This window comes from Manacus candei, unplaced genomic scaffold (assembly GCF_025592945.1).
Source record: "Manacus candei isolate 608988 ecotype Guabito, Panama unplaced genomic scaffold, ASM2559294v1 h1tg000003l, whole genome shotgun sequence".
NCBI lineage: Eukaryota > Metazoa > Chordata > Aves > Passeriformes > Pipridae > Manacus > Manacus candei.
This window is the reverse complement of record NW_026138051.1, coordinates 17,092,064-17,116,371: the sequence shown is the minus strand read 5'-3', so window position 1 is coordinate 17,116,371 and position 24,308 is coordinate 17,092,064. Positions and strand designations below refer to the sequence as shown.

Genomic DNA, 24,308 nt, shown 5'->3' with positions numbered 1-24,308 from the left:
TTAAAGGTCCCTTCCAAGCCAAACTATTCTGTGATGCTACTTAGTTGTCATTTGAAAAGCACCAAGACTGGGGATTAGTAGGAGAGGATGCCTCCTGATGCCTCTGAGTTTAGCTGATGACAAAGCCCATCCCTGGAGAGGTGTTTCACCTGCAGCCACTTTGTCTGCAGAAGCTGCCTGGTAGGCCATTGGGGCCTCACATTCCCATACAGGTAAGACTGCAGGATGGATCGGAACATAGACGGCGGATTTCTGGGAGTCTCCAGCTGGGGTGGCACGTCCTTAGGATTGGGACAAAGGAAACACAAGACAGCCATTAACATGCACTTGGTCCTACGGGCCTCAGTTCTACAGTGCGTATGTGCCAGGCCAATTTAACTCTCTATCAAATAAGGGGAGTTGAAGCCCCTCCACAGTCCCAGCTGCCTCTCAGTGGCAGGGCATTACATCCCATTGTCCCAAATTTGCTCTCTTTACCAACTAGTTCGACAGTGCTGCATATTGCTCTGACTTAGATGTCCCACCACGGCTAAAAGCAGCAAACAGTCTTCTGCCTGCAAACCCAGACCTTCCTCTGTTTAAAAGCTCTTGAACAGAAAATGAGAAAACGGCCAGGGATGCCTTGGCTGCTGCTGCTGCTGCTGCAAAGGCACTGACATGGACTTTCTTTCATGGACTTGCTTTCAGCCTCTCAGGCTGGCACTCTGTTGTAACAGGCCAAGCTCACAGCTCGCTCCATGATTCTTAAAACTAGGAACGTCAAAGCTTCCTTTTCCACTCACAGAAGGACGGGCTGCTCTCTGTCCACCTCCATATCCACTGGTGATTCCTCCGTCTGCAATGGGCAAGGCAAAATGAAGCAGATGCTGTCAGAAAACTGCCTCTTGTGGGGAATCCCATCACACAAGGCAACCCAAATAAAGAGCATTTTTCTTTCACAACATCTCTCCAGGAGCAACAGTTCTTTTGCACGGCAAGCAAGAGAAGAGGACAAAACCCCACATTCATCTTCTTCTACAGTTTCCTGTCTATTTTTTATGCTGTTTTCCCAGGAAATAAAACAAATAGAAACTCCATCAAGCAAATGTAAATTGTCCATTAACAGTCAATGCTTCTGTTCTGCCCAAGAGCTAAAGCAGCTTTAGTTGAAGAGCTAAAGAAGTTTCCTCTTCTTTTTTTTCTCCTTTTTCTGTTCTGTTAGCTTTTGGTTTTTCTTTTAATAAATGGCAAGCATCAGTTCTCTTTAGCTTGCTGAAAATGGTTCCCCAGAAAAACTGTCCCAAAATCCCCTCTAGCCATTCTGTCATAGCACACGAACAGCTCCTGGGTTCAGGAGCCTGCACTGTTTGCAAGTTGGCATTTTATTTCAAAAGTCATTGGTGTGATCAAATCCTTTAATTATGGAATTTAACAAACAGGATGCTTTCCCCTCAGTTCTGGAGATAACTGAACAGTTTTGAGAACTTCTGAGAAGCTCTCCCAAGCCTGCATTTTGGAAGTTGTACTGGTAGAACCAGCAAAGTGAGGAAATTACAGACTCCACAGGCTATCCAGTGGAGGGCACAGAACCCCCTCAAGTTCCATTCCAAATGCTGTCCACACACAGACCCCTCCTTTTCAGACAAAGCTGTTGACAGGAGTTCTACCAAACTAAGGGCATCTTAAGGGCAGTTTTGTTTCTAAATCATCTCAGTGCCTAAGGAAGAGCATAAAGAACACAGCCATGCCAAAGCCAGGTATGCTGCCCCCAGGAACAAACACTACTCACCTCTCGGGACATCCATCACCTGGCAGGGCCTGTCTGGAGAAAAATATAAATTTGATGAAAGGAGCACAAAATCATGAACTGCAGCACAGATTTGCCGAAACATGTCAGCAAAGCTGTGCTGCAGTCCAAGGGGCACAGCCCCTTGGGGGAGGGGAAAGAAAACCGTTCGCTGGTTTGCAGGGTCTCCACTGAGAGCTCCTCGATCTGAAAAATCCTCTTCGATGCCCGTTCGCAACTCTCCGCTGAGAAATCCTCAATCCGAAGACTCCTCTGCGATGAGCACGCGACGAACTGCACCGCAAGCCGAGGCCCTTGGTGCCTGAATGAGAGCGTTCCACGGACACTGCAGTGGCCACCCAGCACTTCAGTGACATCACAGCGACAGTGGGGCAACAGTCCTGTGACATCACGGAACCAGTCGTTCAAGGTTCCCCACGCTGCAATGGTTTTGGGTGGCTTCTTGACCCCTGGAATGTTGAATCTTGCTCTCCTGCTGGAGCCTGACCTCCCTTTCTCGCAGTGACTTGTCAGCTTACCTCCCGATGTAAAGCTCACCTTTCTGCCTAAAACTCATCTGGAAATCAACTCTGCTCTTCCATGGAATAATGGAATAATAAGTTTTCAATCTCTGTCTGTGTGGAGGCCTTTGACTGGTCACCCACAGCCCTCAGTACTGTGAATAAAGTGACGCCTTGCTTTTTAACAGTAGCATTGCAGGGTTTGAGAGTTCTATTATCCCGAGGATTTCAGAGGTATTTGACAACTCCAGGAAGAGAGAGATTCCTTCCCGGCAGCCCTCACGGCACAGCCCTCGCTGCACCAAGCTGGGCTTCTCCCCTTTTACCGTGGAGAGGCTTGGAGGACATTCAGAACAGCTGTGATTGCCTGACATGGACAGCATTTGTTGTCAATCCCTCAGGGACACGTCCGTGCTCCACACGTGGCAGGGAGCCCTTGGAGCAGCTGTCAGAGTGGGGGTGCCCCCGTGGGTGCTTCCTGCCCGTTCTCCCCCCTTTGGCCACTTCTCCCATAGCCACTCAAGTCAGACTTTCTCCCAAGAAAGTTCTCTGCCCAGCACTGAGCTCCTGGTGCACCTGCAAAACCCAAATTCCCTTAGGCTTGTGGGAAACCTACAGGGTCACAAGCCTCAGTGGACATGGAGCTCTTAAATCCTTCTCCTATCCAACTTCTGTGTGCGGGTAGGATTTTCTGGGGCCCTGACTAGCCTTTCTGTCTGCTCCAGTGGAATATCAGGGCCACGGAGCAGCGGGTGTGTGTGAGGGGGTCTCCCTCTTTGCTGCCTGCTGAGGGGAAGGTGCTGAGAGACTGCGCATGCTCCGAGAGCGAGGTGAACCGTTCGGTGAGAGGCAGACTCGAAGCCTTCATCCCCTACGACCACCCGAGAGAAGTGGGCAGGCGCCAGAAGGCGTGTCCCGAGATTTCCATAGAACAGCGCCCACTCTGGGGTAGTTCCTGAATATGTAAAACCGTGCGATGGATATGGATGACCTACGGGGAGAAAACGGGAGCCGTGAGGGGGGAGCGCTCGCGCGTGTCAGGCGGAGTCATCCCCGCGCGTCCGGCAGCGTAATAAACAACGAGCGGCTTCATAGCGCCTGTGGCTCTTGAGTTTTACTAGCGTCGCCTTTTCCCGGCATCACTGAGGCCTCAGCTGAGATGGGGTGACCCCCAGGCTGAAGCAAAACCGCTGCGGGCTGAAGCAGCGGGGCACAAGGACTGAGATGAGAATGGCTCTGGGCTTAGACAAAACCGGCTGCAGCTGAGGCGGGGGGGGGCAGTTATGAGGCAGAAAGGGCTGTGGGCTGAGGCAAAACCGGCTGCGGGCTGAGGGGAAAATTGGTCCGAGCTGAGGCAAAACCGACTGTGATCTGAAGGAAAAATGGCTGAGGGTTGAGGGAAAAATTGGTGCGGGCTGAGGGGAAAACACCTGAGGGCTGAGGCAAGAACAGTTGCCGATGAGGCGGGGCGGCCCCCAGACTGAGGCAGCAGCGGCGACGGTTCTCAGCCTGGGCGATGGGGTGGGGCGGGGGGAAGAGGCCAGGCACTGAGCACAGTGGCGAGGAGCCTCCCTACAGCTCCCCGGCCCCACGCCGTCCCGCTGCCAACTTGAAGGAAGCCCCACTTCCCCCCCCACCTTTCCGTTTTTCCTTTAATTTTTTCCTTCCCCAATTCCAAGCCATACCAAAACCCCCATCAATGGGGCTTCCCAGCTATTAATAACAACAAAAGTTAATTTAATAATGAAGTGGCTGCAAAGATCAGAGTAGATACTTGCCACCGCCCGGTGGGGAAGGAAACAGGGACGTGACAGTGCACAGAAGGGTCCACCAACATAGAAGGAAGGGATGCAATGGCTACTTTATTAGGAGGAACGAGGACTTATGTAGGGTTCAGGTGAGGGAGGTCCGATAACCGGGGCAGAGCATGGAGTTAAAAACTTAACTTTTTCTTTATTATAGCATCTTTATAATAGCATATATATATTTGATGAAACGAGCACAAAATCATGAACTGCAGCACATATTTTCCGAAACACTTCAGCAAAGCTGTGCTGCAGTCCAAGGGGCACAGCCCCTTGGGGGAGGGAAAAGAAAACCGCTCTCTAGTTTGCAGGGTCTCCACTGAGAGCTCCTCGATTCGAAAATTCCTCTTGGACGCCCGTTCACAAGCTCTCCGCTGAGAAATCCTCAGTCCGAGGACTCCCCTGCAACGAGCACGCGACAAACTTCACTGCAAGCCGAGGCCCTTGGTGCCTGACTGAGGGCGTTGCACGGACACTGCAGGAGAGTTATGGGGTGTTGTGCAAGTGCCCTAGACAGTACAGAGTCCAGGTATGCCCATAGCACTGTAACACACTATCTATATACAACGGTCATAATTCTACAGTACCTTGTGTGTCTATATATTTTATAAATTTGCACACCCCCCATATAATGCTCCCACATTTAGTAATCTCCATGATGTCAGTTGTGCCATTTCATGGGGAGCCTCCAAGCCATGAGGATCTGTCATTTTGTGGGGCCTCTCCCAGGGAAGGCTGTCACCCTCTGTGTCAGATTCAGTTCCCCGGGCAGAACTGGGATGCCCAAAGGACACTCACCTGAGCACAAGCCTGTGGAACAGCCCAGCTCCCTCCCCCTCTGTCCAGAGTGGCACAGACACTCCCGACCTTTCCCAGGAGCTACGAGGCAACCAAGAGGTCAGGAGGCATCGCCAGAAACGACTCCATCACTCTGCTCTCTTTTGCCCTTCTCGAGTCCTGCGCAGACCCAAGGTGGCAAATCCCATCAGTCCGTGCATTTCCATGCCTGGCCACGATTCCCCTGTGGAGCAGCCCACACCCAGTTTGTCTCTGAGTCCAGAAGATTAGTCTGGTCCCAGAAAGATGCAAGCATCCCGGGCTGGGCTTCTTCCAGCCTGGCTCTGCGCATGCTGAGGCTGCTCTGTGCTCTGCCAGGGCTCTGCGGGGGCTCAGCCCCTCACACTGCTGCTCTGAAAGCCTCACATCAGACGTGCCCTTTCGGAGCACACGGGCTGACCTTCTGCTTTTTCAGCTGAGGAAGACTCTCATCCAGGCACAGAGATTGCAAGTAGTCATACAAACCCAATTGTCAAGAACTCAAACACTCTACGGTCCCAGTTGAATACCTGTACCCAGCGGGGTGATTTGTCTGCCCCACTCTCCATCTGGTTGTGGCTGGACTTGCAATTGCACTTTCTTCCTCATATAGAAGTACCACGACTGGGCAAACACAGGCCAGTGGGATGTATTCCAAAGGCAATGTGGTCTGGAGCCGATGAATGAAAGAAACCCTTCCCCAACTCCAAACCATACCAAAACCCCCATCAATGGGACTTCCCAGCTATGAATAACAACAAAAGTTTATTTACAAATGAAGTGGCTGCAAGGATCAGAGTAGATATTGGCTATTTTCCTAATCCTTGTTTACTCTGTGCCTCCTTTGCGAGTGGAGGCATTTCCATGTCGGGAAAGGGGACTTCAGGTTGTGTTGCTGCAGCAGTGCCTGGATTTTTGAACGGTGCAGAGGGGCAGGTATCCCCAAGGGCCAGTTTGTCCTGTCTCCTGTCTCCTGCAAGGGACCCTGACTCGACTTGGTAGTTCAAAACGCCTTTTCCAGGGTCAGTGGCTGGGCTGAAGCACCGTGTCATGGCAGGGCTCCAGCCCTCACAATCTGCAGTCCCAAAGAGCGAGTGCTGTCTGCTCAGGAACTTTTAGCTTCCTTCTCTACTTGCTCTTCTTTCCCCTCTTGTCCAGAAAGAGAGGGAGCCAGCAGAGGTTCTGGTGCCGCTGTTCTGGGTCTCCTGGCTGCATCAATCAGAGGAACCATCTCGACAAGACTCTTGGATTTTCCTAAAAATGGATGCTGCACCAAAAACCAAAGAAGAACAAAAGGAGCCATTACTTTCCAAATGCAGTTTCTCACAGGCTCCAGTGGGATTCCTCTGGTTACCAGCAATACACATCAGGAGGATGTAGGGAACTATCTAGACCTCCATCTTTCCTCTGAGGAAAGGCCAAGACAGATGGCACTGGAGAAGAGAAGGTCCCAGGGAGAACTTATTGTGGCCTTGCAGTCTTTCAAGGGGACACATTTTTTCAAAGGGCCCAGTTACAATGGGACAAAGGGTCATGGTTTTGAAGTGGAAGAGGATAGATTCTGGTTACATCTAAGGAAGTCATTGTTTAGAATGAGGGTGCTGAAACACTGGCACAGGAAGTGGATGCCCCATCCCTGGTCAGGTGGGACAGGGCTCTGAGCAACCTGGTCTAGTTGAAGATGTCCCTGCTCGTTGCAGGGGGGTTGGACTGGATGCCACTTAAAGGTCCCTTCCAAGCCAAATTATTTAAAGATGTCTTTTGAAAAGCACCAAGAGTGGAGATTAGTAGGAGAGGAGGCCTCCTGATGCCTCTGAGTTTAGCTGATGACAAAGCCCATCCCTGGAGAGGTGTTTCACCTGCAGCCACTTTACCTGCAGCAGCTGCCAGGCCGTCCATCGACGCTTCGCATTCTGGTTCAGGCAGGACTGCAGGAAGGAACGGAACACAGGCGACAGGTTTCTGGGAGTCTCCAGCTCCGGTGGCACGTCCTTAGGCTGGGACAAAGGAAACAGAAGGCAGCCATTAACCATCCCTCCCCGAGGGGAAAGAGCTCCAGCACAGGCCAGTCCTTGCTTTCTGAGACTTGACCTGGGCCTTCTCCAGGAGCCCTGATCAACATTTGAGCTTAAGGAAGCAGAGAATTTTCAGCATCCAGACCAGTCCTGCTAATTGCCTTCATCTCTTTTTGCTGCCTTCTGCAAGGCAAATGCAATCCAAAAGAAGTCTTGCATGAAAAGTCAGGGACCTTTTTCAGAAGGACTGGCAGACTGACATTTTCCATAATTGTTGCCTTCCTCAGGAATTAACTGTGCAGCATTTAACTTGGTTTCAGCTGTTAGTTCATGGGGTTTTATCCCAGTATACCTTCCTGGCCTATTGCACACTCCTTTGGTGTAAGAACGGGTCATTTCATTTTAGGGAATTAGCATCTACAAGTGCAAACTTGAAAATACTTTGGCTTACTACAAGGAGCTGTGCTAGAACCTACTTTTAGAAATGTACTGGCTAATACATACTTGTGGCAGTACTAGAAGCAGTGACCTGCCCTGAAAGGCTCAGCTAAGCAGTGGGCACTGGTCCCAGTTTGAAAAGACTTCTGGCCTGCAGATCCCCTTGAAATGCTTTTCACAGTAATTCTCCAACGGGAGAATCCTGCTGCTGAAAAACTCCTGCCATTGGGAGATCCAGCTCCAAGGGAGTTCAAAGAGCACAGGAGGAATTCAAGCATTGTTGGAGGCCAAAACGGCCCATTTCTGCACTGGCACATGTCGCTTCTCCTGTGAGCAGATGTGCTCCAGGACACTTTTAGACGTGGGCCTTGGGGGGACTAGTTCAAGCTGATGTGAGTGGGAGAAAGATATGGCTCAGGGGAGAAAGGCAGGGCTCTCTGACACTATTTGCACCTTACCTGCGTAGGACCATCCACCATTTCTAGTGCTGTGATCCCAAGGGCCCAAATGTCCACTTTGGCACCATATCTGTCTCCTCTCAACATTTCTGGTGCCATATAGAAAGGAGTCCCAATGAAAGACCTCCGTTTCTTCTGCCAGGGCTGAAGCCAAGCACAGAAGCCAAAATCAACTGCAGAAAAAAGAAAGTGTTAAAACCGGCTTGAATTATGAAAGCAAGCACAAAGATTCCCCACTCTCAGTCTGAGAGCACAGTGTTGAATCTAGCTGGAAGAGTGGCTGTGCTCTGTTTCCTCTGGAAGGGACATACCCAAACCAAAGGCACTCTTGACAGCCTCATCCTCTCTAGAGCTCTCTGCACATTGCAACTCTGCTCTCAGCTTACAGCAGTGGGCTGGGCACTCCCACCAGCACCACTTTTGGGGAACTGGCAGGCACTCAAAGGTAACCCCAGACCCTGCCTCCCAGGAACGCTGTGCCTGACCAAGAACACCTACTCAATCTCACAGATCCATCCATTGCCAGAAGTATATTGCCACTTTTGATGTCTCTGTGAATCACGAGATTTGAATGAAGGAACTCCAGGGCTTTCAGGCACTGAGATTAAACAAAGAAACAAAAGGGGAAAAATAAATTAGGCTACTTTTATTGCACAAAAATGGCTCTAAAAGATCAAATTTCAGGTGACACATCAATTGCAGACATACCTCAAGTAGCAAAGTTTAGAATAATAAATAAAACAAAATGAAATTCAACTAAAAAAGAAAGTACAACATTATATGAGTATAATAACAGAGTACAAGAAATGCAGTGAGACTGGCAGGCCATTCACTTGGATGCTCTTTTCTTCTCCACATCATAACAGCAATGCAGAAACAAAGCCCTGAACTCCTGTTCTTACCACCTTTTGCAAAGAACCATCCTGTCCAAGCTGTCAGAAGCAAGGGCAGCATCCCTTACCTCCCAGCTGATAGAGGCTATCATCTCTTCCTCAAGAGCTTGTACGGAAACCACAGCAGCTAAGGTGCATCCCTCCACATATTCCATCACCAGCCAGAGTTCGTCATTGAAAAGGTAGCTGAAAGAAGAAACCCACAGCATGGAGATGAATGGGCCCAGCTAAATGACCTTATGGGAAAGACTGCAGTTGAGTTTTCTTGCCAGGTCACTTGTAAATGAAGAGAGAATCTGAGCAGGCTAAATGAGAAAGGCTCATCTGTGAAAAAGGAGATGTCCTAGATGGCAAGCAAGGCAAAAATGCAGTTTAGTGACAGCAGAGAGAAATCTGGAACCAGGACATTGCCATCAGCTGCTTCATCATCTTAACTCATCCCTTCCAGCCTGAACTCCAGGAAGCAGGCAACACAGACTTCTCCACGGGAGGAGGGTGTGCACCACTGAGGGCAGATGTTGGTCAACCCCTTGGAAAGCACTGCATAAAGTGCATTCAGAAACAGGGAAAACCATTTAAAACCTGGCACATTGTGTGGTTGTGCAAACAAGAACTTAGTCTTCCTGGCATCCATAGCAACAGAAAATAGTGGGAAAACCCCAAGGTCAATAATTTCTAGGAGGGTTTATCAGCACATATCACTAAGGCAAAGAAAAGATGATCAGTTTGAAAAAAAACAGACTCCAAAAGAACAGGGAGGTAGTGAATGAAGGGCTGTGGCTTTAGGAAGACATGGCAGATGGAGGTTTTGGAAGACACACTTCAAACTACCTATACCAGAAAAGGCCAAGGCACACACAAGGCAAGCTCCTCTCATCCACTTCAGTGGGAAGAGTCAAGAAATAATGAAGAGCTCCATGTTCTTCCAGTGACCAAAGTGGCTTTTTAGCCTTTGGCTTGCAGTATGTCAATGATGTGATAATCCCAGAACCACTCACCTGTCTATATAGCGAATGATATTGGGGTGCCTCATGCTGCTCAAGAGTGAAACCTCAGTTACAACAAGCTCCCTTTTGTTCTTTCTGTCGCGGAGAAAAATCTTCTTGATGGCCACCTAAAGAGAGATTAAAAGCCACAGACTTGAGAAATCTGTTACACAGGACCACAACGCACATGGAGCAGGTGTCTTTGGAATGATGGAGCCAGGGTGGGCCAAACTGCCTGGGATTAGACACCAGAGCTTCTTAACTGACAGGACAAGAGGCGATTCCTCCACTCGCCCTTGTGTGCCAGTTACAGGACACATGGCTATAGACATTTTGCCTTGTAAACTCTGGACAAATGGTCTCCAAACAATCAATCCATAATGGAGGAAATCCCGTCCTAAAAGGTCATGGAGGTTTCACAAAAAAAAATACAATCCCAGAACTTTGTAACATGTTGAAGTTGGATTTTGCTACTCTAAGGAATGTTTTTAACCCAGTTCCTATTTGCAGTTCTTTTCTGGGTTTGAAAAGGAATAACCCATTCTAGGGTATTTTATGGATGTGGCCGGGGTTATGAGCAGTGCTCAGGGCCTTTAGATCCCTTGCAGACTCCTGTGTAAGTGCACTTCCCAAGTGCAGCACTGCAGCTGGGTAAGGAGCCACCAAGTAGCTGATGCATTAGCATAGTCAGTAAATAAGTCTGAGCAAAGGTGTCCTTCTCTGAAAGATACCCCTGCCCTCCTTGCCTTCTTTTGGGGACTTAATAAGGACAAGGTCTGTCCAAACCTTGTCTTGCAGGCTGACACGGAGGAACAGCCCTCAGAGGAACAGTCTCTGCAGCAAAGATCTCGTGGCCACCCAGAGCTGTGGCCACAGCTCCCAGCGGAGGGGAAAGCACTCAAGAGCTGCACAATCTGCCGGGGGTGCTGGCCCTTACCTGTCCTCCTGTGGCAATGTCAACTCCTTGGAAAACTGTTCCAAAAGCCCTAGAAACAGAGCAGCATCCAAGAAAGGAGAAGGCATTTAGGCCCTGGGTGAGAAAGCCAGCCCAGAGAGCAGAGCTCTGCTGCCCAGAGTGTTTATAAAACACTCGGCTTCAGCAGCAGCCCAGCAGCCCAGCAGCCCAGCAGCCCTCTGCCATGCAGGGTGGCCAGGAGAAAACATAGGACATACTCAACGTCCTGCTCCTTGTTACAGGCAAGAGACTGCCAGCATTGAGTTGTCTTTGACAATGCCTTCTGACCACAGTTATTAAATACTGATCAGGACTGACAGGAGGATGTAAGCCCAGTGTCTGCCCATGTTTGCAGCTTGCCCGACTGCATGCTTGATAGGACACCAGCAGAATCCCTGGCCCATGGTTTTGTGGAAGTAGCTGAGATTGGACTTACCCTTGGCCAATTTGCTGCTGTAAAGTGTATTTCTTTGCAGGGTTCTCCTCACTCACAATGCCCTCTGAAAGAAACAACATGAAAGATGCTCATGTGAAACAGAGATACCACCTTGCAGCAGATCCAAAAGGCAGCCCCACTGTGCGGGGCTGTGAGCCCTTTGTAGTCAGCTGGCAACAACAACAACAACAACAACAACAATAACCACAACAGCAGAGGCAGCTCCGAAGCACAGGTGGCTCCACAAAGACTGATTTTCCACAGTCTTTTGAGGGTTTACCTTGACAGGAAACTAAGCACATGGAGAAATGCTTAGAGAAGACAGAAATCAGAAAAGAACAGGCACTAATGCAAGAGTTTGTTGTCTACAAACTTTAAGGAGAGCTGGTGCAACAGAGCCCTTATTTTCTTGGAGAGAAACACTCCATGTGATTCAGCCAAAAGTTTAGTGTTTTTGACAATTAAATGCACTAAGTTAAGTGCATTAAAGATTAAATTTTGGCAATTAAATTGAGGTTTGGAATCTACTGTTGTGAACAAGTGCCATTTTCAGAACAGAAAGAATATTATCAGGTGTTTACAGGAGAGGATGGAATCTGCCCAACCTTTCAGCAGTTTGCCAAAAAAAGCCTTTATGTTGTTCAAGAGCAGCATCTCAAGTTCTAATCCCTGAGAATGGGGCTTTAAGAACAAGGACCCTCATCACTGATCAGTAGGCTGAGTTCTGAAGAGGACCTTGCCTGTGCCATTTGAAGAACCACACTGCTTGTCTTCAACCTTAGAGATTTCGGCAAAGTCTCTGTACTGCGAGGAGTCAGGAGTCTAAAGAGAATTTAGGAACCCTAATATTCTCTTGGGTTTAGCCCTCTGCACACAGGAGTTCACTAGGTCATTCACTAGGTCAAAGCCTTCTGCTCAACCAGAAACCATCTCTGCCTTTGCCTGGAGCGTAGATGGAAGCTCAGGAAAACTGAATCCAGCCCCAGCTGCCCTCAGAGGCAGAAAGAACAGCCACAGTGCTCTGTTGCTTCCTCTCTTCCTTTAGTAGAACTAAAGCTGACATGCATACCATGGACTGCTGTACCAGACAGGAAATACATGATACATACTGAGTTCAGCAAGGAAAAGTTGTGTTAGTGGGGACAGCGTTGGCGGCTGGTGCGGGATTTCCTTCAGAATGCTTTTCTTCGGAATGCTTTTCTTCCGAGTGTCTCCTTTCCCGGTGCTTGTGCTTGGCATTTCAGTGTTGGCAAAGGTGACTTCTTCAGGCTGTGGTCCTGCAGCAGCGCCTGCCATTGCAGAGCTCTTGAGGATCTGTGGCAAGAATTAGTTTCTGTCAGAAAGGTGGCTTGCAGAGCTGCCCTGAGATCATAGTTCAAATGCAAACCCTTGGGAAGATGCTGTTGGCCACAAGTCAGGCTCTTAAACTGTCTCTTGCTGCCCACTTCACAAAGTGAATGGACAAGAAGAAAGGGCTGGATTTACATGAGTTCATGGGCAGTTTCCTCTTCAATTTTCATGCATTTTCTCAACTAGGTCGTGCAGAGGGGCAAATACCCTCTAGGGCACAGTTATTGCTGTGTGTCCTGCAAGGGACACTCTGACTCAACTTGGAAGTTCAAAACCCCTTTTCCAGGTGTCAGTGGCTGGGCTGAAGCACCATGTCATGGCAGGGCTAGAGCCCTCACAATCTTCAGTCCCAAAGAGCAAGCGCTGTCTGCTCAGGAACTTGCAGCTCTGAATGACACCAAAGGCAGTGCTAATGTACTCTGGTACTTACTGATTTCACTTCTTCAGGCTTTGCTTTGACATTTTCCTTCTCTACTTGCTCTTCTTTACTGTCTTCTCCAGTAACAGACGGAGCCAGCAGAGGTTCTGTTGATGGTGTTGTGAACCTCTCTGCACGGGATCTCCTGGCTGCATCGAGTAGAGGACTCATGTTGGTGAGACTACCGGATTTTTCTAAAAATGGATGCTGCCCAAAGGAAAAAACAAAGAAAGAAAGGAGCCATTAATTTCCAAACAAAGTTTCTCACAGGCTCCAGCGGGATTCCTCTGGTTACCAGCAATACACATCAGGAGGACTGAGGGCACCATCTATACCTCCAACCTCATGTCCAGGACCTTGCTATCACAGGAAACATGGCCCATAAGGCCATTATTCAATTTCTCAAGGTGTCTGCAGCAAGGAGGTTTGCCTTGCCAGTGCTCGGGAATGCCACTTGCTGTCTCGGGCCTTTTTCCATTTCAGAAAACTCAAAGGACTCCCTTAGGTTCCTCTTCTCTAAAGACTTGGGCTATTTTAGGTGTGAAAACTGATGAGGAGCATAAGCCCCTCCTCGGGAAATTCCCGTACCTCTAAGCAAGGTCAATCCCAGGAGGATGCAGGCCTGTGTGTTGTTCTGAAGAGCACTGAGGTGGAGGTTCTCAGCACCCAGACAAGAGCAGGGACACAAGGGGCAGAGTGCTGATGGACTCAGCTCTGGCTTGCAGGGAGAGCAGTGTGTGCATTCCACCCCTGCCCCTCCCTGTGCTGGCTGCCACCTTCCTTCCCAGCAGGGACAGCCCAGTGGCACCTTCTGCAGCTCCCTCTCTCTGCCACAAAACCTGCCAGAACCCTGGAGCACTTCTGGCCTGCTTGAATGTGCCAGGCAGCAAATGGGGCTGGGACAAGGCCCGCTCAGCTGTCCCTCCTTGGGTGGCAGAAACCTCAAAGAGTGGGGCAGGAGGGACAGCTGTTTCACCTGCAGCCACTTTACCTGCAGCAGCTTCCTGGCCGTCCATCGACGCTTCACCTTCTGGTTCAGGCAAGAATGCAGGAAGGAATGGAACACAGGCGACAGTTCTCTGGGACTCTCTAGCTCAGGTAGCTTGTTCTGAGCCTTGGGACAAAGGAAACAGAAGGCAGACATTAAGCATCCCTCTCCGAGGGGGAGAGCTCCAGCACAGGCCAGTCCTTGCTTTCCGAGACTTGACCTGGGGCTTCTCCAGGAGCCCTGATCAACATTTGAGCTTAAGGAAGCAGAGAATTTTCAGCATCCAGACCAGTCCTGCTAATTGCCTTCATCTCTTTTTGCTGCCTTCTGCAAGGCAAATGCAATCCAAAAGAAGTCTTGCATGAAAAGTCAGGGACCTTTTTCAGAAAGACTGGAAGACTGACATTTTCCATAATTGTTGCCTTCCTCAGGAATTAACTGTGCAGCATTTAACTTGGTTTCAGCTCTTAGTCATGGGGTTTTATCCCAGTATACCTTCCTGGCCTATTGCACGCTCCTTTGGTGTAAGAGCGGGTCATTTCATTTTAGGGAATTAGCATCTACAACTGCAAACCTGGAAATACATTGGCTTACTGCAAGGAGCTGTGCTAGAACCTACTTTTAGAAATGTACTGGCTAATACATACTTGTGGCAGTACTAGAAGCAGTGACCTGCCCTGAAAGGCTCAGCTAAGCAGTGGGCACTGGTCCCAGTTTGAAAAGACTTCTGGCCTGCAGATCCCCTTGAAATGCTTTTCACAGTAATTCTCCAACGGGAGAATCCTGCTGCTGAAAAATTCCTGCCATTGGGAGATCCAGCTCCAAGGGAGTTCAAAGAGCACAGGAGGAATTCAAGCATTGTGGGAGGCCAAAACGGCCCATTTCTGCACTGGCACATGTCGCTTCTCCTGTGAGCAGATGTGCTCCAGGACACTTTTAGACGTGGGCCTTGGTGGGACTAGTTCAAGCTGATGTGAGTGGGAGAAAGATATGGCTCAGGGGAGAAAGGCAGGGCTCTCTGACACTATTTGCACCTTACCTCTGGAGAACCATCCACCATTTCTAGTGCTGTGATCCCAAGGGCCCAGATGTCCACTTTGGCATCATATCTGTCTCTTCTCAACATTTCTGGTGCCATATAGAAAGGAGTCCCGTGAACTGATGTCTGTTTCCTCTGCCCACGGAGGAGCCAAACACAGGAGCCAAAACCAACTGCAGAAAAAAGAAAGTGTTAAAACCAGCTTGAATTATGAAAGCAAGCACAAGAATTCCCCACTCTCAGTCTGAGAGCACAGTGTTGAATCTAGCTGGAAGAGTGGCTGTGCTCTGTTTCCTCTGGAAGGGACATACCCAAACCAAAGGCACTCTTGACAGCCTCATCCTCTCTAGAGCTCTCTGCACATTGCAACTCTGCTCTCAGCTTACAGCAGTGGGCTGGGCACTCCCACCAGCACCACTTTTGGGGAACTGGCAGGCACTCAAAGGCAACCCCAGACCCTGCCTCCCAGGAACGCTGTGCCTGACCAAGAACACCTACTCAATCTCACAGATCCATCCATTCCTAGAAGAATATTGTCACTTTTGATGTCTCTGTGGATCACTCGATTTGAATGAAGGAAGTCCAGGGCTTTCAGGCACTGAGATTAAACACAGAAACACAAGAGGAAAAATTAATTAGGTTGATTTTATCGCACAAAACCGGAAATGGTTCTAAAAGATCAAATTTCCAGGTGACACATCAATTGTTGTTCCACACTGTCCCCTCCAAACCCAGGCAGTCTTGACTGCAGTGGCTGTGCTCTCTCCATCCAGCTGACAAATGATGGTTTGCCAAAAAGAGAAAACATCCCTCCCTTCACTAAGAACTGGAACACTTCAGGGTTGAAGTCTGCACGAGAAAGTTTTTATTGCTGGCCTTAAACAGCAGACTTGGAAGTGGCATGTTAGTCGCTTTTCAGAAGCAAACAGCATTTTGGGTACAGGGATATCCTTTTAACCTGGGGAATGTGAGAAATGACTCTACTTATCTCTGCAGTTAGGTCAAAATTCTGCCACCAGCATGTCTGCTTTTACAGGCAAAGATTGCAGTGCAGATATGCTCCAGTCTCAAGAGGCAAAGTGAGAATATTAAATAAAAAAAAATGAAATTCAACTAAAAAAGAAAGTACAACAACATTATAGGAGTATAATAACAGAGTACAAGAAATGCAGTGAGACTGGCAGGCCGTTCACTTGGATGCTCTTTTCTTCTCCACATCATAACAGCAATGCAGAAACAAAGCTCTGAACAGGAAATCACACCTGCTCTTACCACCTTTTGCAAAGAACCATCCTGTCCAAGCTGTCAGAAGCAAGAGCAGCATCCCTTACCTCCCGACTGATAGAGGCTATCATTTCTTCCTCAAGAGCCTGTTTGGAAATGACATCGCCTAAGGTGCATCCCTCCACATATTCCATCACCAGCCAGAGTTCGTCATTGAAAAGGTAGCTGAAAGAAGAAACCCACAGCATGGAGATGAATGGGCCCAGCTAAATGACCTTATGGGAAAGACTGCAGTTGAGTTTTCTTGCCAGGTCACTTGTAAATGAAGAGAGAATCTGAGCAGGCTAAATGAGAAAGGCTCATCTGTGAAAAAGGAGATGTCCTAGATGGCAAGCAAGGCAAAAATGCAGTTTAGTGACAGCAGAGAGAAATCTGGAACCAGGACATTGCCATCAGCTGCTTCATCATCTTAACTCATCCCTTCCAGCCTGAACTCCAGGAAGCAGGCAACACAGACTTCTCCATGGGAGGAGAGTGTGCACCACTGAGGGCAGATGTTGGTCAACCCCTTGGAAAGCATTGCATAAAGTGCATTCAGAAACAGGGAAAACCATTTAAAACCTGGCACATTGTGTGGTTGTGCAAACAAGAGCCTAGTCTTCCTGGCATCCACAGCAACAGAAAGTAGAGGGAAAACCCCAAGGGCAATAATTTCTAGGAGGGTTTATCAGCACATATCATTAAGGCACAGAAAAGATGATCAGTTTGAAAAAAACCAGACCCCAAAAGAACAGGGAGGTAGTGAACTGAAGGGCTGTGGCTTTAGGTAGACATGGCAGATGGAGGTTTTGGAAGACACGCTTCAAACTACCTATACCAGAAAAGGCCAAGGCAGACACAAGGCAAGCTCCTCCCTGAAGGAGCTAAGAGACCTGTGCCCTGCACCTCCCATCCACTGCAGGTGGAGGAGTTGAGAAATAATGAAGAGCTCCATGTTCTTCCAGTGACCAATGTGGCTTTTTAGCCTTTGGCTTGCAGTGTGTCAATGAACCTCAATGTGATAATCCCAGAACCACTCACCTGTCTATATAGCGAATGATATTGGGGTGCCTCATTCTCTTCAGGACCGTAACTTCATTTACAACTTTTTCACTTTGATGCTTTTGGTCTCCAAGAAAAATCTTCTTGATGGCCACCTAAAAGGAGATTGAGAAGTCTGTTGCACGGGACCACAACGCACATGGAGCAGGTGTTTTTGGAATGATGGAGCCAGGGTGGGCCAAACTGCCTGGGATTAGACACCAGAGCTTCTTAACTGACAGGACAAGAGGCGATTCCTCCACTCGCCCTTGTGTGCCAGTTACAGGACACATGGCTATAGACATTTTGCCTTGTAAACTCTGGACAAATGGTCTCCAAACAATCAATCCATAATGGAGGAAATCCCGTCCTAAAAGGTCATGGAGGTTTCACAAAAAAAAATACAATCCCAGAACTTTGTAACATGTTGAAGTTGGATTTTGCTACTCTAAGGAATGTTTTTAACCCAGTTCCTATTTGCAGTTCTTTTCTGGGTTTAAAAAGGAATAACCCATTCTAGGGTATTTTATGGATGTGGCCGGGGTTATGAGCAGTGCTCAGGGCCTTTAGATCCCTTGCAGACTCCTGTGTAAGTGCACTTCCCAAGTGCAGCACTGCAGCTGGGTAAGGAGCCACCAAGTAGCTGATGCATTAGCATAGTCAGTAAATAAGTCTGAGCAAAGGTGTCCTTCTCTGAAAGACACCTTTGCCCTGCCCTCCTTGCCTTCTTTTGGGGACTTAATAAGGACAAGGTCTGTCCAAACCGTGTGTTGCAGGCTGACACTTGTCTGCCCTCAGAGGAACAGTCTCTGCAGCAAAGATCTCGTGGCCACCCAGAGCTGTGGCCACAGCTCCCAGCGGAGGGGAAAGCACTCGAGAGCTGCACAATCTGCCGGGGGTGCTGGCCCTTACCTGTCCTCCTGTGGCAATGTCAACTCCTCGGAAAACTGTTCCAAAAGCCCTAGAAACAGAGCAGCATCCAAGAAAGGAGAAGGCGTTTAGGCCCTGGGTGAGAAAGCCAGCCCAGAGAGCAGAGCTCTGCTGCCCAGAGTGTTTATAAAACACTCGGCTTCAGCAGCAGCCCAGCAGCCCAGCAGCCCAGCAGCCCTCTGCCATGCAGGGTGGCCAGGAGAAAACATAGGACATACTCAACGTCCTGCTCCTTGTTACAGGCAAGAGACTGCCAGCATTGAGTTGTCTTTGACAATGCCTTCTGACCACAGTTATTAAATACTGATCAGGACTGACAGACAGGAGGATGTAAGCCCAGTGTCTGCCCATGTTTGCAGCTTGCCCGACTGCATGCTTGATAGGACACCAGCAAAATCCCTGGCCCATGGTTTTGTGGAAGTAGCTGAGATTGGACTTACCCTTGGCCAATTTGCTGCTGTAAAGTGTATTTCTTCATAGGGTTCTCCTCACTCACAATGCCCTCTGAAAGAAACAACATGAAAGATGCTCGTGTGAAACAGAGATACCACCTTGCAGCAGATCCGAAAGGCAGCCCCACTGTGCGGGGCTGTGAGCCCTTTGTAGTCAGATGGCAACAACAATCACAAGAGCAACAGAGGCAGCTCTGAAGCACAGATGGCTCCACAAACACTCTGTTCCTTTAGTACAGCTAAAGTTGACATGCATACCACGGACTGCTCTACCAGAAGTGAAATACAGGATACGTACTGAGATCGGCGAGGTAAATACTTGTTAGTGAGGATATCAGTTGTGGCTGGTCTGAGCTTTTTCTCCCTGTGCTGGTTTCCCCAGAGCTTTTCTTCCCAGTGTTTGTTTTCTGTGTGCATTTTTTCCCAGTGCCTCTTTTGCCGGTGCTTGTGCTTGGCATTTCATTGTCAGGCAAGGAGTTTTCTTTAGGTTGTGGTGCTGCAGCAACACCTGCCATTGCAGAGCTCTTGAGGATCTGTGGCAAGAATTAGTTTCTGTCAGAAAGGTGGCTTGCAGAGATGCCCTGAGATCATAGTTCAAATGCAAACCCTTGGGAAGATGCTGTTGGCCACCAGTTGGGCTCTTAAATTGTCTTTTGCTGCCCACTTCACAAAGTGAATGGATGAGAAGAAAAGACTGGATTTACATGAGTTCCTGGGCAGTTTCCTCTTCAATTTTCATGCATTTTCTCAACTAGGTCGTGCAGAGGGGCAACTACCCTCTAGGGAACAGTTATTGCTGTGTGTCCTGCAAGGGACACTCTGACTCAACTTGGAAGTTCAAAACCCCTTTTCCAGGTGTCAGTGGCTGGGCTGAAGCACCATGTGATGGAAGGACTCCAGCCCTCAAAATCTTCAGCCATGAAAAGCAAGCTTCCTCTGAACACAAGTTCTAAATTACACCAAGGTAGTGCTTATGTACTCTGGCACTTACTGATTTAATTTCTTCAGCCTCTGCTGCTCCAACAACAGCCACGGGTTCATTGTCCACTTGCTCTTCTTTCCCCTCTTGTCCAGAAAGAGAGGGAGCCAGCAGAGGTTCTGGTGCTGCTGTTCTGGGTCTCCTGACTGCATTAATCAGAGGAGCCATCTTGGCAAGACTCTTGGATTTTTTTAAAAACCGATGCTGCACCGAAAAACCAAAGAGGAACAAAAGGAGCCATTACTTTCCAAATGCAGTTTCTCACAGGCTCCAGTGGGATTCCTCTGGTTACCAGCAATACACATCAGGAGGACGTAGGGAACTATCTAGACCTCCAACTTTCCTCTGAGGAAAGGCCAAGACAGATGGCACTGGAGAAGAGAAGGTCCCAGGGAGAGCTTATTGTGGCCTTTCAGTCCTTCAAGGGGACACATTTTTTCAAAGGGCCTGTTGCAATGGGACAAAGGGTCATGGTTTTGAAGTGGAAGAGGATAGATTCTGGTTACATTTAAGGAAGTCATTGTTTAGAATGAGGGTGCTGAAACACTGGCACAGGAAGTGGATACCCCACCCCTGGTCAGGTGGGACAGGGCTCTGAGCAACCCGGTCTAGTTGAAGATGTCCCTGCTCATTGCAGGGGGGTTGGACTGGATGCCACTTAAAGGTCCCTTCCAAGCGTAATTATTCTGTGATGCTACTTAGTTGTCATTTGAAAAGCACCAAGACTAGAGATTAGTAGGAGAGGAGGCCTCCTGATGCCTCTGAGTTTAGCTGATGACAAAGCCCATCCCTGGACAGCTGTTTCACCTGCAGCCACTTTACCTGCAGAAGCTGCCTGGTAGGCCATCGGGGCCTCACATTCCAGTTCAGGCAAGACTGCAGGAAGGAACGGAACACAGGAGGTGGATTTCTGGGAGTCTCCATCTCGGGTGGCACGTCCTTAGGCTTGGGACAAAGGAAACACAAGACAGCCATTAACCATCCCTCCCCGAGGGGAAGAACCCCAGCACAGGCCAGTCCTTGCTCTCTGAGACTTGACCTGGGGCTTCTCCAGGAGCCCTGATCAACATTAGGACAAAACAAATATTGTTAAAACAATAGGAACTTGCAGCTCTGAATGACACCAAAGGCAGTGCGTACCAAAGCTTCCATTCCTTCAGGCATTACTTCTCCAACAGCCACAGGTTCCTTCTTCACTTCTTCCTCTTCATTCTCCTGTCCAGAGTCAGAGGGAGCCAGCAGAGGTTCTGGTGTCGCTGTTGTGTCCTGGAGACAGTCAGTAGAGTCAGGGACAGTCACCATTCTGTCCCTTGCAAGGTTGGATAGTTTCACACCACCTTAATCTGCTTACACATTAGAAACGAGCCTAGACATGCACTTGGTCCTACGGGCCTCAGTTCTACAGTGCGTATGTCCCAGGCCAATTTAACTCTATCAAATTAGGGGAGTTGAAATCCCTCCACAGTCCCAGCTGCCTCTCAGTGGCAGGGCATTACATCCTATTGTCCCAAATTTGCTCTCTTTACCAACTAGTTCGACAGTGCTGCATATTGCTCTGACTTAGATGTCCCACCACGGCTAAAAGCAGCAAACAATCTTCTGCCTGCAAACCCAGACCTTCCTCTGTTTAAAAGCTCTTGAACAGAAAATGAGAAAACGGCCAGGGATGCCTTGGCTGCTGCTGCTGCTGCTGCAAAGGCACTGACATGGACTTTCTTTCATGGACTTGCTTTCAGCCTCTCAGGCTGGCACTCTGTTGTAACAGGCCAAGCTCACAGCTCGCTCCATGATTCTTAAAACTAGGAACGTCAAAGCTTCCTTTTCCACTCACAGAAGGACGGGCTGCTCTCTGTCTACCTCCATATCCACTGGTGATTCCTCCGTCTGCAATGGGCAAGGCAAAATGAAGCAGATGCTGTCAGAAAACTGCCTCTTGTGGGGAATCCCATCACACAAGGCAACCCAAATAAAGAGCATTTTTCTTTCACAACATTTCTCCAGGAGCAACAGTTCTTTTGCACAGCAAGCAAGGGAAGAGGACAAAACCCCACATTCATCTTCTTCTACAGTTTCCTGTCTATTTTTTATGCTGTTTTCCCAGGAAATAAAACAAACAGAAACTCCATCAAGCAAATGTAAATTGTCCATTAACAGTCAATGCTTCTGTTCTGCCCAAGAGCTAAAGCAGCTTTAGCTGAAGAGCTAAAGAAGTTTCCTCTTCTTTTTTTTTTTCTTCTTCTGTTCTCTTGGTTTTTGGGTTTTGTTTTTTTTTTTCTTTTAATAAATGGCAAGCATCAGTTCTCTTCAGCTTGGTGAAAACGGTTCCCCAGAAAAACTGTCCCAAAATCCCCTCTAGCCATTCTGTCATAGCACACGAACAGCTCCTGGGTTCAGGAGCCTGCACTGTTTGCAAGTTGGCATTTTATTTCAAAAGTCATTGGTGTGATGACTCAAATCCTTTAATTATGGAATTTAGCAAACAGGATGCTTTCCCCTCAGTTCTGGAGATAACTGAACAGTTTTTAGAACTTCTGAGAAGCTCTCCCAAGCCTGCATTTTGGAAGTCGTACTGGTAGAACCAGCAAAGTGAGGAAATTACAGACTTCACAGGCTATCCAGTGGAGGGCACAGAACCACCTCAAGTTCCATTCCAAATGCTGTCCACACACAGACCCCTCCTTTTCAGACAAAGCTGTTGACAGGAGTTCTACCAAACTAAGGGCATCTTAAGGGCAGTTTTGTTTCTAAATCATCTCAGTGCCTAAGGAAGAGCATAAAGAACACAGCCATGCCAAAGCCAGGTATGCTGCCCCCAGGAACAAACACTACTCACCTCTCGGGACATCCATCACCTGGCAGGGCCTGTCTGGAGAAAAATATAAATTTGATGAAAGGAGCACAAACTCATAAACTGCAGCACAGATTTGCCGAAACACTTAAGCAAAGCTGTGCTGCAGTCCAAGGGGCACAGCCCCTTGGGGGAGGGGAAAGAAAACCGTTCGCTGGTTTGCAGGGTCTCCACTGAGAGCTCCTCGATCTGAAAAATCCTCTTCGATGCCCGTTCGCAACTCTCCGCTGAGAAATCCTCAATCCGAAGACTCCTCTGCGATGAGCACGCGACGAACTGCACCGCAAGCCGAGGCCCTTGGTGCCTGAATGAGAGCGTTCCACGGACACTGCAGTGGCCACCCAGCACTTCAGTGACATCACAGCGACAGTGGGGCAACAGTCCTGTGACATCACGGAACCAGCCGTTCAAGGTTCCCCACGCTGCAATGGTTTTGGGTGGCTTCTTGACCCCTGGAATGTTGAATCTTGCTCTCCTGTTGGAGCCTGACCTCCCTTTCTCACAGTGACTTGTCAGCTTACCTCCCGATGTAAAGCTCACCTTTCTGCCTAAAACTCATCTGGAAATCAACTCTGCTCTTCCATGGAATAATGGAATAATAAGTTTTCAATCTCTGTCTGTGTGGAGGCCTTTGACTGGTCACCCACAGCCCTCAGCACTGTGAATAAAGTGACGCCTTGCTTTTTAACAGTAGCATTGCAGGGTTTGAGAGTTCTATTATCCCGAGGATTTCAGAGGTATTTGACAACTCCAGGAAGAGAGAGATTCCTTCCCGGCAGCCCTCACGGCACAGCCCTCGCTGCACCAAGCTGGGCTTCTCCCCTTTTACCGTGGAGAGGCTTGGAGGACATTCAGAACAGCTGTGATTGCCTGACATGGACAGCATTTGTTGTCAATCCCTCAGGGACATGTCCGTGTTCCACACGTGGCAGGGAGCCCTTGGAGCAGCTGTCAGAGTGGGGGTGCCCCCGTGGGTGCTTCCTGCCCGTTCTCCCCCCTTTGGCCACTTCTCCCATAGCCACTCAAGTCAGACTTTCTCCCAAGAAAGTTCTCTGCCCAGCACTGAGCTCCTGGTGCACCTGCAAAACCCAAATTCCCTTAGGCTTGTGGGAAACCTACAGGGTCGGAAGCCTCAGTGGACGTGGAGCTCTTAAATCCTTCTCCTATCCAACTTCTGTGTGTGTGTAATATTTACTGGGGCCCTGACTAGCCTTTCTGTCTGCTCCAGTGGAATATCAGGGCCACGGAGCAGCGGGTGTGTGTGAGGGGGTCTCTCTCTTTGCTCTCTGCCAAGTGGCTGCAGCTGATGGGGAGGGACCCTGGGCTGAGGCAAAAACAGCTCTAGGGTGAGGTGAGGATGCTCCTCAGGGTGCAGCAAAATGGCTCTGGGCTGAGGCAGAAACAGCTCCAGGCTGAGGCAGAAAAAGTTCCGGGCTTCGTCAAGGCCGCCCCGAGGCTGAGGCAAAAGCACCTTCTGGCTGAGGTGAAAATGGCTCCGGACTGAGGCGGGGCGGCCCCCAGACTGAGGCAGCAGCAGCGACGGTTCTCAGCCTGGGCAACGGGGTGGGGCGGGGGGAAGAGGCCAGGCACTGAGCACAGTGGCGAGGAGTCTCCCTACAGCTCCCCGGCCCCACGCCGTCCCGCTGCCAACAGAGATTTGAAGGAAGCCCCAGTTCCCTCCCACACACACCTTTCCAGTTTTCCTTTAGTTTTTTTCCTGCTCCTATGGTGGCACTGGAGAGAGCACCCCCAGGTGCTTCAGGTGACATAATGGGAATGAATGTTCATTCCTGGCGTTCTTAGTTAACTCAAACTACAATAGTGGGACTTCCCATCCATAAGAAACAACAGAAGTTTATTCAGAAGCGAAGTGGGTTTTTTTTTGTTCAGAAAAGTTTGTTCAGAAGGGAAT

At 49.1% G+C, this 24,308-nt stretch overlaps 1 protein-coding gene and 1 long non-coding RNA gene across 2 annotated transcripts in view; one reads left to right on the top strand and one right to left on the bottom strand.

Annotated features, from left to right (window-relative positions):
• The window catches only part of LOC127470844 (uncharacterized), a 43,472-nt gene extending 23,772 nt beyond the window's left edge, over positions 1-19,700 (top strand). The window contains exons 2-3 of the long non-coding RNA XR_007904422.1: positions 5,794-6,086; positions 19,665-19,700. This is a non-coding gene — a long non-coding RNA (uncharacterized LOC127470844). The remainder of the gene's footprint in view (positions 1-5,793; positions 6,087-19,664) is intronic.
• LOC127470375 (uncharacterized) overlaps positions 1-22,436 on the bottom strand; it is a 181,219-nt gene extending 158,783 nt beyond the window's left edge. The window contains exons 1-18 of the mRNA XM_051785824.1: positions 22,382-22,436; positions 21,380-21,432; positions 20,371-20,493; positions 19,561-19,752; positions 18,868-19,102; positions 18,558-18,621; positions 18,100-18,148; positions 17,188-17,303; positions 16,215-16,332; positions 15,382-15,481; positions 14,884-15,056; positions 13,848-13,970; positions 12,869-13,063; positions 12,198-12,402; positions 11,089-11,152; positions 10,635-10,683; positions 9,710-9,825; positions 8,780-8,897 (exon numbers count right to left, since the gene is read on the bottom strand). Coding sequence (XP_051641784.1) covers positions 8,780-8,897; positions 9,710-9,825; positions 10,635-10,683; positions 11,089-11,152; positions 12,198-12,402; positions 12,869-13,063; positions 13,848-13,970; positions 14,884-15,056; positions 15,382-15,481; positions 16,215-16,332; positions 17,188-17,303; positions 18,100-18,148; positions 18,558-18,621; positions 18,868-19,102; positions 19,561-19,752; positions 20,371-20,493; positions 21,380-21,432; positions 22,382-22,397 — 2,109 coding nt within the window. The 5' untranslated portion in view covers positions 22,398-22,436. The remainder of the gene's footprint in view (positions 1-8,779; positions 8,898-9,709; positions 9,826-10,634; positions 10,684-11,088; positions 11,153-12,197; positions 12,403-12,868; positions 13,064-13,847; positions 13,971-14,883; positions 15,057-15,381; positions 15,482-16,214; positions 16,333-17,187; positions 17,304-18,099; positions 18,149-18,557; positions 18,622-18,867; positions 19,103-19,560; positions 19,753-20,370; positions 20,494-21,379; positions 21,433-22,381) is intronic.
• Positions 22,437-24,308: the final 1,872 nt, after the last annotated feature.